The sequence below is a fragment of the Polypterus senegalus genome, chromosome 3, assembly GCF_016835505.1.
Source record: "Polypterus senegalus isolate Bchr_013 chromosome 3, ASM1683550v1, whole genome shotgun sequence".
NCBI lineage: Eukaryota > Metazoa > Chordata > Cladistia > Polypteriformes > Polypteridae > Polypterus > Polypterus senegalus.
The window spans coordinates 46,950,902-46,966,505 of NC_053156.1; the positions used below are offsets into that span (position 1 = coordinate 46,950,902).

The 15,604-nt window shown below is 38.1% G+C and overlaps 1 protein-coding gene across 3 annotated transcripts in view; it reads right to left on the reverse strand.

Moving 5' to 3' along the window:
- The window catches only part of LOC120525109 (polyunsaturated fatty acid lipoxygenase ALOX8-like), a 118,529-nt gene that overhangs the window by 42,194 nt on the left and 60,731 nt on the right, over positions 1-15,604 (reverse strand). For all 3 annotated transcript variants that reach the window (XM_039747127.1, XM_039747124.1, XM_039747125.1), the window contains 4 exons: positions 11,647-11,848; positions 8,047-8,128; positions 4,172-4,294; positions 3,878-3,981 (listed from right to left, as the gene is read on the reverse strand). In XM_039747127.1, the coding sequence (XP_039603061.1) occupies positions 3,878-3,981; positions 4,172-4,294; positions 8,047-8,128; positions 11,647-11,848 (511 nt within the window). The remainder of the gene's footprint in view (positions 1-3,877; positions 3,982-4,171; positions 4,295-8,046; positions 8,129-11,646; positions 11,849-15,604) is intronic.

Here is a 15,604-nt window from a genome sequence, read left to right on the forward strand (position 1 = left end):
CTTTGGGGAGATGCTGCAAAATCTCAGGGCAACACAATCAACTGAGTTGCTTTACAAAAATCAATAAAGTCTGCAAAGAAACTTTGCTATTATTTGCATTTGTGCTCAATGAGAACCCTCAGTGCCAGGATGTGGTCGATGGTAGACTTCTTGGGCTTAAAATCAGACTGCTCTGGTCATTGTTAGGTGAACAAATGATCACAGACTCTATTGAGGATGACCCTAGAAAGTTGCCACAATCTAGGTGATCACCATTCCTTTTCCAGATAGGGACGATAAGTCCCATTTTGCTTTTAGCTAGTATGACACCCATCTCCGAAATGGAAGCAAAGATTACTTGCAATGCCAGGAGGACAGCCTTACCAACAGCCTGGAGAAGTTCTCCCTGGATACCACAGATCCCGGCAGCCTTCCCTATACTCAGTTGGTTTACCACCTGTGCAATCTCATTGAGATTGGGTGGTTTACAACTACTTGGAGGATCAAAATAGAACCGTGGACCCAGAGATGCCCAATGTCCCACGAGGAGGATCAGCTTTAAACAGCTGTCCAAAGAAGCCAGACCCAGTGAGTCACAACTACAGTGACATAAGTAAGGACTGTTCCATTACCTGCCCTGACTGCAACTCTCTGAGGAACAGATTCGGATGTGCGTAATGTTTTGATTCCTCTGTAAGCAGGATGTGGGTTACTAGACCATAGATGGTGTGTCACTTGCTCAAAGATTCCTCTAACAAATGCTTTCTTATTTGCCCTCAGAGCCCTTGCAGCTGTCCTTCTCGGTTCCCGGTACAGATCGAAGTTGCCATCAAGCCATGCACTGAGACTCCTCTGAATAAAATCCAGGAGATGAAAACCCTCCTTCTAGGAACACCTGCAACACTAACACAAGACAACCTTCAGCAACCTACAGGGTTTTGTCACAGAAGGTCTCCCATATCATATTAGGATAGGCTGTCGCAACCAAGTCTGCAAATTATACTCACAAACTGCATTCAAATTCATTAGAAACAACCTGATCTGTGAGTCTTGTCAAGTCCTCCCTCATTCTCCTACTAGGTGGAAGCCCACTGGACCTAATCTAGAGTAGTGACAAGTCTGTGGTCAAAAGTCATAAACCCAGCACTTCTGTAGACCCTGCAGTTCTGTAGGAGCCTCCACCATCTGCCTATAAGCATGTGATCAATCTCCTTCGCCACACCACTAGTCCAACGATACAGCACAGGGCGCTGGAACCAGTATCCAGCGATCTGCAACCCCTGACCTTTTGCAAAGTCAAGGAACAAGGAGATACTTTCACCACAGTCTCCAGGACCATGGGAAATGACACAGTTCTCATAGCCAGCCCTTTCAGTGCCATTGGTCACATTAAAGACACCGATGACCAGAGCATTGTAACCTGTGTTACATAACACACCATTGGAAGGAGCTGATCCACCACAGCAACAGCTACTCCTTAAGTATGACAGCCATCAGAGCAACCAGAACAATAAAAGGTGTACCCACCTACAAAGATCTTTCCAGTCCCAGGTCTGCATACCTCAGAGAGTGCAGTCACTGAAATGCAGAGTTTATGAAGCTCCTCTGACAGCAGAGGAAGATGGTCATCATGCCGGAGAGACAAGACGTTCCACACGCCTACACGGATGGATAATTAGGACCCATGCGCTGCTGTGCAGTGAGTGACACCTCAGCACCACATCAGTTCTGATCCCCAATAGGCCTGACCCTATTGGTTTTCCAGCAGTTTTGACTATTCCAGGGGTGAGGCTCCCAAGGGCTTTCCCTTATCCCCTTCATAATTCAAGAAGCCTTCCTGTGAGTGGCTGCAGCAGAGCTACATCAAGCCAGATGAATTTAACTGTCATACCCAGGACTAAGGACCAGAAATTATATAAAAGGATCTACAAGCCAGCACCAAACAAATAATGTTACTTTGGGGAAACATTCAGGTGAGATTAAGATTGTTAAATATAATAGATAAGTTTCTATTCATTTTTGGCTATCCTTATGAATGAACTGCTTATTTTGTTTATTACAGTAACCATATCAAACCCACTAAAACAGAAAAAGAAAGTTAATTTGTGTGCACTTTTACCAGTTTATTTGTATATTGAATTTACAGGCAGAGCTGTATCACAGTAGTATAACTAAGGAATTGAGAATAATTTTGTTAATGTATATTTTAGTACTACTTTATTATGATCAGACACAGATCTCCACATTTAAATATTAATAAAAAAATAATAACATAATGCTTTTCTTCTTTTTTCCTTTGCCATGGGAAACATTTTTTAGTTAAAATTAGGTGTAATTTTGCTGATTGCTTTATAAATGTAAGCAGTTTTCAAAGGCTTCATATACTGTAATACAGGGTGAATCAAAATTATGTTAACATTTGAATGGCAGAAACAATTTACTCACAAAACATACTTCATATGTGCAAGATGTTTTACAGGAATATCTCAACCTGTTCACCATTATGTTCAACACATGTACCATATGTGGCACATAAATTGTCCACAGAAATTGTATGTAAGTATATACATAGCAGTACCATTAGTGTTAACATAATTTTGACTCACCCTGTATTATTAAATGAGGATTACCCTTGTTAGTTAATTTTTTCCCATTTTTGTTTAAATACATTGAGCTTTAATGAATCAACAACAAGTTAAGCTCCCATTAATTTATTAATTGGTTCCATGGTTATGGTGGTCCCTTTGTACTGCAAAAGTCCTACAATATTTTGAAAGGGCTGACATTTTTAACCAAATCCAGTCCAACACCCCTTGTGAATGAAATACGATATTTACTTAGGGCATGGTTGGCTAGCTTGAGTAGACAGAAAACACACAGATCTCTTGCCAGACTTGTACTTCATGGCACATTCTGTATGCTTTTTTTCTAAATGGAGTTTTTCGATAGACTACCATTTAAACATTTCAGGGTTAGAAGTAAACTGAGTATGAGCAGTTGTTTTGTTCTGTAGGGATTTCTAGGACAAGGTAATTGCCAAGATGGCACAGAGTAGGGAATTATCTTAATAAATATCTCCACAGGAGACAAAGTAAGAGGGTACCTAGACTTGAATCATAGGCGGTTGTAAACCTTGTCTGTAGGAAATTTGTCTCAAAAGTAAAAATTCAGGAAAGATCAAAGCAAGGTTGAGGCAAAGAGCGCTGGCTAAAACCACTGAATGATGGGTAGCAATATGCATTTCTCAGCCAAAAAAGCTGAGAACAAGTTTCCCCTTTATGTGTGACAGAAAACAGGATACTAATAAAAATCTTTCACTCCATTAGGTTGTAGCTCACTGATTTTGATGACAATAGATGAGATTCTTATATGGTTTGCAGGTTGAAGGGCTCAGGGATGACAGAGCATGCTTTGGCCAATAGAGAGTGTGAGAAACTCACCCTGGCATTCCTATACCCATTAGATGGTCCTTGATCCCATAATGTGAAAATCAGAGCTACTTTGAGTCAATAGTCACAAAGAAAGTTGGGACAATAAATCAGATTCAACAGAGCTTAAAGGTGAAGATGAGAAAGAAAATGACTCAGTTGTTTTGGTGTAAAGAGGTGGAAAAGTGGGGAAGTCACTCTAGTTGTCAAACAGAGTAATCACCTGTGAAGGTGGGGAAAAAAGGGTAAATGGGGTTTCTTTGTGGGTGTTCATTTCATGTATTGTGATCTCCCTCATCTGACACCTTCATTGCGTATACTTGATTTACAACCTATAAATTTCACTTTTGATACATTTGGACTGGTTTTGCAAAAAAATCAGCTGTTGAGAGAAGCTTTGTTACTTGATATAGAATCCAGTTTCTAAATTCTGATATAAAATGTCAGATTTCTAGTATTTAAGTCCATACCTGACACTGAGGTCTTGCTATGTGAGAATATTTGGCCAATATCCTCCAGGTTTTTCCAGGCTGCACTGCGTTTACTCACACGTGTCAGGTTTAGTTCTGCTAAACTAGAGGATGTGTACAAGAAATAAACAAAGAAGTAAAAGAATATGAAGCTAAATTCATTACAGGACAAATAAGCTGAAGGATGGTTATTTAGAATTGTGAATAATGGAAAGATACAGTTTTAAACCAAGTCTATAACAAAATTACATCATATGATGGCAAGAAGCCTCCAGAAGATAAAATTAGCCTTACGCAGACTTTGAATTGAAGAAAAAAGCCATTGATTTGGTAAATGAAAATTTCAACTCTGATGGAAGATCCATTGGGTTTTCACTTTGGATATGTCCTGGTATGCCAGGTGTAGCATGGCTCCACCTTTTAAGCAAATAAACAGAAAACAAAATGATCAAAACAGTTATAAGTTATATAATAATAATAATAATAATAATAATAATAATAATAATAATAATAATAATAATAATAATAATAATGTACCAAAGAGGTGAGAGATATAGCCAATTAGAGACATGGGGCATACAGTGGGTCAGAATGACTAGGCCATGGAGGACAATTTAGCCTGGACATTGGGATACACTCTGCTCTTTAGGAAGGATGCCATGTAATCTTTTATGATCATTGAGAGTCAGGGCCTCAGTTTTACATCTCATCCAAAGGATGGCTCCATTTTTACAGCACAGTGCCCCCTTCACTGTACTGGAACACTAGGGTCCACAAACAGACACCAGGGTAAATGCAACCTGATAGCCTCATCTAAACATCTTCCAGCATCAAACCATGCTTTTCCTAGATGGTCTCCCATTCAAGTATTGGCCAGGCATGAACATGCTTAGTTAGCATCAGGTGGATGACCTGTTCTAAAGTGCACGTTGTAGGGCTGCTGGAAAAATTTTCATGTATTAGTTTGAACAGTGAGAGTTTCTTAAACCCAAGGTACTCATCCATGTTTTAAATTTAGATGCATGAGTCTTCACCCAAAATATCCAAAGTGGGTGTGAAGCCTTCAGACATTAGCATGACTCCAACCAGCCAGCCCAGATAAAATGCACCAAAAGGCAGCCTACTTTGCACATGAGCTGTTGGCTTTGGCCTGTACAGGAATAAAATGTGCATAACTCTCAAAACTCAAAAATACACTTTGAATTGTCCCAAAGTACACTCATAATGTTTCACTAGTGCTAGTAGAGACCAAGGCAACAATAAATCTTATAAAAGAAGAATTCATAAACAAAAGTATTAAATGCATAAAAAGAGGCAATCCTAAGCAAATACAACCCTAAACATTATTCAGAAATCAGAATCCAAAAAACAGAAGCAAAAGAGTTGAAAAGCAAGTAAATATAAGGAACCAACAATAATCAAAAGAAAAAAAAACCCACCCACCACTATGTGCACACAGTGTGTTGCAGAAGCCCTGCAATTCTCATGAGTCTTTAAGGGGCTGGGAGCTGACTGTCAAAGGCAATTGACTGGTGGCCCAGCCTCTTGTGGAACAACCCACAAAACACAAGGGTCATGGCAGAACAAGCATCCACACAAAGAAATCAAACAATAAGCAAAACTGACATAAAGACAATGTTAAAGTAAATTATAATAACCAAAGGACCAAATATTAAAAAAGAACACAAAAAGGGAATTTAAACATAAACCAGGGCTTAAACATCAACAGTAATGGAGAATAGATAGTGGATGTTACATCAAAAGGTTGCAGGTTTCTATCTTCACAGTGGGCCCAGTCTATGACTTTCTCCAGGACAATTGACCTGTCAACACATCTTGACATCTTGTAGACATGGGGAATTTATTTCTGATTTATAACATGATGTGATGTCAGCTAAATATAAACATACATCTCTTGGAGTTTTATGACACAATTAATGGATAATCAAAACAATTCAAGTGAAGAGTAGGCCAGAAATTAAAAATGTTTTATTATTTTCTACCGTACATTGGCAAGGAACAAGTTCAATTTTCATTCAGTTTATCCATCCATTCATTATCCAACCCACTATATCCCAATTACAATCCCAGCCAACACAGGGCGCAAGGCAGGAAACAAACTCCAGGCAGGGTGCCAGCCCTTCACAGGGCATCCACACACACACACACACCAAGCACACACCAGGGACAATTTAAAATCGTCAATGCACCTAACCTGCATGTCTTTGGACTGTGGGAGGAAAACGGAGTACTCGGAGGAAACCCACACAGACAAAGGGAGAACATGCAAACTCCACTCAGGGAGGACCCGGGAAGCGAATCATCATTAGTATACAGCATATCACTATATATTTTTAACTCTGGTTATTTCTCATTCAGAGTATTTTTTTTAATTATTTTTATTAATTTTATTACAATCCATACAAAGCAATCAAGTTTTTACAAAAAGAAAGAAGAACAGATCGATCCCCACCCCTGAGAGAGAGAGCAAGCCGAACGGCGTTAAATTTAAGGCCTGTAAACATACCTAAATTAATAAATTTTCTGTGCTTTATGAACTTATTTTAAAATATTACTGATTAGATCCTGCCATGTTTTGAGAAAAGTCTGTACGGATCCTCAACCTGAGTATTTGATTTTTTCTAATTTCAAATAATATAACTCATTGGTTTCCCACTGACTTAAAAGAGGAGAGTTTGGGTTCTTCCAGTTTATCAGAATGAGTCTGCGTGCCAACAGTGTAGTGAATGCAATCACAATTTGTTTGTCTTTCTCCACTTTAAGCCCCTCTGGAAGAACCCCAAACACAGCTGTTAATGGGTTAGGAGGGATTGTGAGTCCAAGGCTGTCTGAGAGGTAATTAAAAATTTTTGTCCAGAATAATGTTAATTTGGTGCAGGCCCAGAACATGTGACCCAGTGAGGCTGGACCTTGGTTGCAACGTTCGCAGGTTGGATCATGCCCTGGAAACATTTTGGAGAGTTTTAGTCGAGACAGATGTGCTCGATATATAATTTTGAGTTGTATAATTGTATGCTTTGCGCATATGGAGCTCAAGTGAATTCTCTGCATTGCTACTTTCCACTCCTTTTCTGATATATTAATTGAGAGATCTTTTTCCCAGTGTCCTCTTGGATCTTTGAAAGGGAGGGATTGTAAAATGATTTTATATATTGTAGAGATGGAGTCTAAGTCCTTGAGATTGAACAACAGAGTATTTTTTAAATTAATAGAAAAACATATTTTACCATGGAAAAGTTTGGGAGAACCAGAGCCTGTAACAAGAAGATTGGATGCATGGCAAGAACCAAACTCCAGATGAGGCATTGATCCAAGGCAGAATACACTAAAGCACACAATCTACTCCCAGTAACAAAGGATCAGTTAAGAGTTGCCGGTACACATAAATCCACATGTTTTAGGGAATGACAGAATACCAGCATAACTAGGATAGGCAATGAGTCCAGAGCTTTGGATCTATAAGGCAGCAGTGCCAAACATTTGCACTTTTAAAAATAAAGGTGCCAGAGTGGCTCTTCAGGGCAGTTCCACGGATGAACCACTTTTAGTTCCCAAAAGAGACTCATTTACATGAAGGCTCAAGAAAGAACCTTTACTTATTTATATCTAGAACAGGCGCCTTACAGTAAACCATGAACAGATGGAAAATGATCTGTGAATAACAATATGTCATGATTTTAAAAGGACTGTCACTGCATACAATAACATAGGGTAAGTCCAGTTTTTCTTAATATGTTAGTGTCCTGCTAGGTAGCCTACCATACATCTCTTTTCTGCATATTAGGAAGTTTTTCAAAGTACAACAAACCACCTTCATAAGAAAAAGAACCCTTTTCAGAATAAATAGGTGCTTTGACAAGCAATGGTTCTATGAGGAATAACACAACCCAGTAAATAACTACAAAATGGCATAAAAGAACCATTATTTTAATAGTGGATCAATGTGCCATCTCAGTCAAGAAAATGTAAATAGTTGATTTTTGAGTGAATTATTTCTTTGAGGTCTTTTCCAGTTAAATATTTTTACTATTTGTAATATTCTCCTGCAATTAAGTCCATGCACATCTCCACACCAAGAATTTAGTGTAAACTATACTCAGATATTATGAAGCCACACACAAAAGACATTGTCTTGTTCTCTGACTCACTTCAGTTGGCTCTGGAGGTACATCAGCTCATGTTTCCTGTGTTCGACGAGGACTGGATTAGAGTCCTCTGAAATTTTCTTAGCTATAGAAGAAAAACAAAGTTAGTTTTCATGCATGAGAGTCTTTTTATAGTCTCACCAATGAAAGTAAGTGAAAGGCTTGGGTTTTAAAGGTTCTATACATTACAATGAATCAATTATAAATAGGACATGAAATACTACAGTATTCATTATTCAAATCACGCCTGAAATTCTCACTCATACAAATCAAGAAAGCAAGCAATTAAAAGATTTAATAGAAATAATCCCTGAAAGATATAGAGAAATATCAAAGGAAAGCAGAGATTCATCATGCTTAATTAGCTGAGTAAAACCTTAATAAATATCTATGAAATTCTAAAAAGGTTATGGGTGGTTTCTCGGTAAATGACTTTGCTTTTTTTAATTCTAAGTAAAATAGGACATGAGTTCCTCATTGTGTTATGGAATGCAGTTTAGGATCCTTTCAGCTGAGTAAGATAAATTGATATGTTAATAATGTTTAAGATACCACGACAGATTGTACATTAAGCAGTGATGTCCCATTGAGTGTTCCCCAAAGCAGAGCTATTAGAGAAGTTAGGATTATTATGTAGTAAAAACTGTTAGAGAAATAACAGAAAAATGAATTCTAACAACATCTAACCATGGGACATTCCCAAAACATTTGAACAAGTGAAGCATTTTCCTGGCAACAATATTCACAATTACAGTCTTGATTCAACAATGTGAGCAATGTATAATTTTAATTTAAATTAGACCATGTTAAATAAAGAAACCAACAAGTGTATTTTATCAGTATCAGACTTATTTCCTACCTGACGTTGTGATTGAAATCTCTCATTTCCCAGCACAGCTACATACTATTTAGAGGACAGTGTTTTTTAAGAAACTGTTTTTTTGACACTACTATAACTTCATTGATACTAAATAGTATGCTCACCACAATGGATATTGGGTGAATGTTCAGACATCAAACTGGTTTCTAAAGTCTACAACTTAAATGTAATAAAATTACTTAAATGAAAGGTTATGTCTGAGGGGTGCAAACATACTGTCAGCAAAAATATCTCTAATTGTTCCAATACCAAGTACCTTCATTGTTTTAAAAATATTAGACTTTATGGATGGTGGAAATGCATGAATCCTGTATAAGAAATGAAATTAATAGTGTTATCTCAGCCTTTATACCAAGTTCTGAGTGAGCAATGAGCCATTAAATTTCTCCTTAGTTGACTTCAGTTGATGGCGACTGGTATTCTAAGAAAAGAAAACATCTATGAGTTAGGGCAGGTTTTTCTCTTCGTGGCTAACCAAGATAATTAACACCAAGTTTATAGAGAAAGTTGGTGGACTAAGGAGGTGAAGGAAACAGTTAAAAAGAAAAAAGATATGTGAAAGGGTGCATCATTGGCAGAAGAGAGAAAGATACAGTCCAATCTATGCATTCTAGAAAACAAAAACTAAGATGGAGGTAAAACTCACAAGGCAGGCAATGAAGAAGGAATTCAGTAGAGTTATAGAGAACATATATGGCACAAATTATAGAATGTTTTGAAATGTAATTAAGAATTTGAAATGAAAGTCTGGCAGGCAAGTGAAGATTAATAAAGAGTAATACAGACCAGTAAAGCATGAAAATAAAGTGCAGAAAGGCAGAGAGAGTTTAAGAGTGGATTGTTATAGAATAATAAAAGTTGTTGGACAGCCATGGAAATAATGACTAGGAGATGAAAGTATGTTAAAGGCAGATAAATGAAACATGGCTAGATAATATGTCAGAATCACAGTAACCAAGAAACTGTCAGGACAGTACATCAAAATCAAAGCGCTAATCTAAAAACAATGATCAGTATAAGCATTGCAGTCAATCCTCACACCAACTGGAAATTCTTCAGTCAATCACAATCTCTAAAGATTATTGAATGCTTTTACCTAATTGAACCACACTTGTGATGGCACAACTCATTGTGTGCCATTATCTTCTATATCATGGCCACCATGATGTCTTTACCTTATCTTATTTGTCTGATGCATTTATCCAAGGTGACTTACAACATTTATGATACAATTGGTTACATTTCTTTTCCAATTGGAGCACAGGCATGTCATGTGACGTGCTCATGGTCACACAGTATCAGTAGCGGGATTTGAACCCACAACCTCTGGCCTTAACCACTACACCGCACTGCCTGCCACAGGTGATGTCACAGATCACATGATTTCTATATGGAGTGCCTAAGAACAGTTAGGCTGTAAACAACAGAGTTGTGACTATGGAGAGAGTTACAAAATGGTGGTAACCAAAACACAAAATGGTTCTGCTGTATTAATGATAAAATTAATAAAAAGGTTGATATAAGCATAAACAAATTCCAGAAATGCAATAGATTGAATCAGCACTGTCAAAAAATATAGATTGAACACATGGACAAGAAGGTGAAAAAGAGATAGTAGCAGGAGGGTCGGAGTTTGATGCAAAGTATAAGAAGAAGAACAGGAGGTGGGGAAATGGAGAGGATAGACACAGATTAAATAGAGAGGAAATGCAAAGCCATTTGAAGACTGACAAGGCAGCTGGACATTAATGCTGCCCTTGAATATGATTTGCATTTTTTCCAGTTCCATCAGATGTCTCTGATGAAACATAAAATATCAATTTGCATGGAAATAAATTGAATGTAATTTTCATCTGACAGTAATAAAGAACTAAACTAGCAACTGTGAATTAATTCCTTAGTGCTATATATTCCATGTTTCAGAATATTTAAGGCATGATCAGAGTTAACAATGTCATCATCACTGCAGTGTCTGATGGAGGAAAAGAAGTTGTTATAAATAATAAAGTAATCAATTTCTAACTATGATATACTGAAGAGAAAACAATGCTTATGATTCTGAGAATTAATTTAATGGATGTATATCTACAGTACAATAAATAAATGTTTCCTACCCGAAAACCAACTATATGTGTTGCTGATAAACACTCAACCCTTCCAACCTCAGTCTTTCCTTCCTAACCTGAAACAATGCTATTCAATGTAATGTATCTCTCCACTACGTAGTGTACCTCTACTAGATAAGAATGTTTTACTCTCCTCATTTATGAAATGCCAACAGTCCCATAAAGGAAAAGTAAGAATTTTGTTAAATATTGTAGGAGGTATAACTTAAAACTGAAGATAATTGATGAACACAAGTGAGAGCTTTGGCACATTTTAAGTGGTAGCTGTGGTATGCCACCTCAACACTTGTTATATTCTACAGACATGCATTTCAAGGCAAGGATTTTTAACTTTTGTAAAGCTCACTTATTAGTCTCTTTGAGAACCTTACAATGGGCTAAGTTAGAATGTTTCTTAAAAATAACTTGTTTGACTTGTCATCTGTCCGGCTAGTCAGCTGATAAGATATGGAACAATACTGGAAGTCTATGTATGTTACTCAGACCATGAATGATACCATATTGACACGGTATGTGTGGTCTTATTCATAAAATCATCTAAATGTGGTACTTTCAGAGTGAGCTCAGAGAATTAAAGCCAATATTGTAAATACTAACCTGATCCCATTCGCAGGTCATAAGTATCTTGTTTCACCATCCATCGGTGATATGGGAAATGCTGTTGTCTGCCACTAGGGGCTTCAACAACTATTTCTTTGCAGAACCACCCACTAGAAAAAAGGAGGCATGGGTGCTTTTCCAGCCGCACCAGTAAAATGTCTCCCAGGTCCGTTTCACAATTCAGTTCATATTTTACTTTCTGCCAAAAAGGAAAAAAATTAAGTGCAATTAGCAAGTACAGCATTGTTATTTTTATTTTATTAAAAGCAAATAACATTAACCCAGCCACAGGGGATGCACAAACCAGTGTGTTTCTTCGTGCCGGTCCCAAGCCTGGATAAATGGGGAGGGTTACGTCAGGAAGGGCATCCGGTGTAAAATTTTGCCAAATCAATATGTGGACAATGATACAAATTTCCACACCGGATCGGTCGAGTCACAGGTTAACAAAGACCACCACCAGTACTGTTAGCCAACAGGGTGCTGGTGGAAAATGGGGCCACTGTTGGCCGAAGGAGAAGAAGGAGAAGAAGAAGGGGGAGACGAGTCCGGAGGCAGGAGGAGAGGAGGAAAATAAAGAGAGTGGAACTGAGGGTAGGAACTTTGAATGTTGGCAGTATGACTGGTAAGGGGAGAGAGTTAGCAGATATGATGGAGAGAAGGAAGGTTAATATGTTGTGCGTGCAAGAGACTAAACGGAAGGGGAGTAAGGCCAGGTGGATCGGAGGTGGATTCAAATTGTTCTATCATGGTGTGGATGGGAGGAGAAATGGAGTAGGGGTTATTCTGAAGGAACAGTATATCAAGAGTGTTTTGGAGGTGAAAAGAGTGTCAGACAGAGTAATGATTACGAAGCTGGGAATTGGAGGTGTGATGATGAATGTTGTTAGTGCATATGCACAGCAAGTTGGGTGAGAAAGAAGATTTTTAGAGTGAGTTGGATGAAGTGATGAACAGTGTACCCAAGAGACAAAAAGTGGTGATTGGAGTGGATTTCAATGGGCATGTTGGTGAAGGGAACAGTGGAGACGAGGAGGTGATGGGTAGGTATGGTGTCAAGGAGAGGAATGAAGAAGATCAGAGGATAGTGGATTTTGCCAAAAGGATGGACATGGCTGTGGTTGATACATATTTTAAGAAGAGGGAGGAACATAGGTTTACATACAGGAGTGGAAGAAGATGCACACAGGTAGATTACATCCTATGCAGAAGAGTTGATCTAAAGGAGATTGAAGACTGCAAAGTGGCAGCAGGGGAAAGTGTAGTTAAGCAGCATAGGATGGTGGTCTGTAGGATGACGTTGGAGATCAAGAAGAGGAAGAGAGTGAGGACAGAGCCAAAGATCAAATGGTGGAAGTTGAAAAAGGAATACTGCGAGGTTGAGTTTAGGGAGGAGGTGAGACAGGCACTGGGTGGCAGTGAAGAGTTACCAGACAGCTGGGCGATTACAGCAGATGTAGTAATGGTGACAGCAAGAAGGGTGCTTGGCGTGACATCTGGAAAGAGGAACGAGGAAAAGGAAACCTGGCAGTGGAATGAGGAAATACAGGAGAGTACTGTATACAGAGGAAGAGGATGGCAAAGAAAAAGTGGGATAGTCAGAGAGATGTAGAAAGTAGACAAGAGTACAAGGAGATAAGGTCCAAGGTGAAGAGAGAGGTGGTGAAGGCTAAAGAAAAGGCTTATGATGAGTTATATGAGAGGTTGGACACTAAGGAGGGAGAAAAGGACCTGTACCGATTGGCTAGACAGAGGGACCGAGCTGGGAAAGATGTGCAGCAGGTTAGGGTGATAAAGGATAAAGATGGCTCATGTGTGGTGAGCAGATGGAAAGAGTACTTTCAGATGCTGATGATTGAAGAGAACGAGAGAGAGAAGAGTTTGGATGATGTGGAGATAGTGAATCAGGAAGTGCAATGGATTAGCAAGGAGGAAGTAAGGACAGATATGAAGAGGATGAAAAATTGAAAGGCTGTTGGTCCAGATGACATACCTATGGAAGCCTGGAGGTGTTAGGAGAGATGGCAGTGGCGTTTTTAACCAGATTGTTTAATAGAATCTTGGAAAGTGAGAGGATGCCTGAAGAGTGGAGAAGAAGTGTACTGATGCAGATATTTAAGAATAAGGGGATGTGCAGGACTGCAATGACTACAGGGGGAATAAAATTGATGAGCCACAGCATTAAGTTATGGGAAAGAATAGTGGAAGCTAGGTTAAGAAGAGAGGTGATGATTAGTGAGCAGCAGTATGGTTTCATGCTGAAAAAGAGCACCACAGATGCAATGTTTGCTCTGAGGGGGTTGATGGAGAAGTATAGACTCCTAACGGGAGAAGTCAAAAGAAGAAGAGATTTTGCTTACCATGGCTGAGTTTGACATTTACACTGTTAGATAGATAGATAGATAGATAGATAGATAGATAGATAGATAGATAGATAGATAGATAGATAGATAGATAGATAGATAGATAGATAGATAGATACTTTATTAATCCCAAGGGGAAAGCAAATAACATTCCATACACTCAAGTTAAGCTTAACATAACTAAATTCAACCCCCGCCAAAAGAAGGAGAGGAAGGCCAACAACCAGAGAAAAACTTTAAAAGTAGGAAATTGGGATGGAAATCATTTTCCTCAATATAAATGTTTATTCTTAAATGTTATTGATTAGATCTTGCCAGGTTTTTAAAAAATTTGCATATATCCTCTAGGTGAGAATTTATTTTTTCCAATTTCAAATAGTATATAACATCAGTTACCCACTGACTTAAAATAGGAGAGTTAGGATTCTTCCAGTTGAGCAAGATAAGTCTATGTGTTAGTTGTGAAGTAAAGGCAATTACAGTTTGCTTGTCCTCTATTTTAAGCCCATCTGGGAGTACACCAAACACAGCTGTTAATGGATTAGGAATAATTGTGACTCATTTATTATGTATTTAAAAATTTTGGTCCAGAATGATGTTAATATGGTGCAGGCCCAAAACATGTGGCCTAGTGAGGCCGGAACTTGATTGCAACATTCTCAGGTTGGATCTTGCCCTGGAAACATTTTGGACACTTTTCAATGAAATAGATTTGCTCAATAAAAGTGTTTAAGTTAAATAATTGCATGCTTTGCAGATACATTAAGTAGCTACTGTACAGTGAATTCTATACCTCCTTTTCCACTCCTTTTCTGAAATATCGAGTAAGAGATTCTTTTCCCACTGTACTTTGGGATCTTTGAAAGGAAGGGACTTTGTTTTTCTTTTTTATAAAAGTGCTGTCTGAGTCTTCAAAACTGATCAGTATTTCTTCTGGAAGAGAAATAGGTGTGAGGTGAGGAAAATCGGGAAGATTCCATTTGGCAAAGTTTCTAATTTGAAAGTAGTGGAAAAACTGTGTTAATGGGAAGTTAAATTTGAAGTATAATTGTTTGTAGGATGCAAAGACATTATCTATATACAAATCTCTAAATGATTTAATCCTGTATATTTTCTAAACATTAACAACTGTGTAAGTTTGAAAGGGTGGAAAAAGGTAGCTATTGTGTAGAGGTGCCACAGATAAAAGCTTCTCTATCTTGAAGTGCTTCCTACATTGGTTCCATATTCTGAGTGAATGAAGGAGAAATGAGTTGTTAGTATTTTGATGATGACTTGTATTTACTGGGGTACAAAGCAAGGAATATAAAGAAGTACTGCAGGATTTTATTTTATTTTTGCCGACCAAATTTGTGTGTGTTCATCAATTTGTGTCAATGTCCAGACTGTATATTTGTTGCCCGGTAATAAAATTGAAAGTGAGGTAGTTCCATACCACCTTCTGCTTTAGGTTGTTGTTGGGTCACCCTTTGGATGTGTGGATGTATTGAATTCCAAATAAGCAGAGCAATCTTAGATAAAAGGAAGACGGCAGCTCTCATAAACAATTGCAGCAGATGGTTATCTAGAACGCAGGCACTTGGACTAATTTC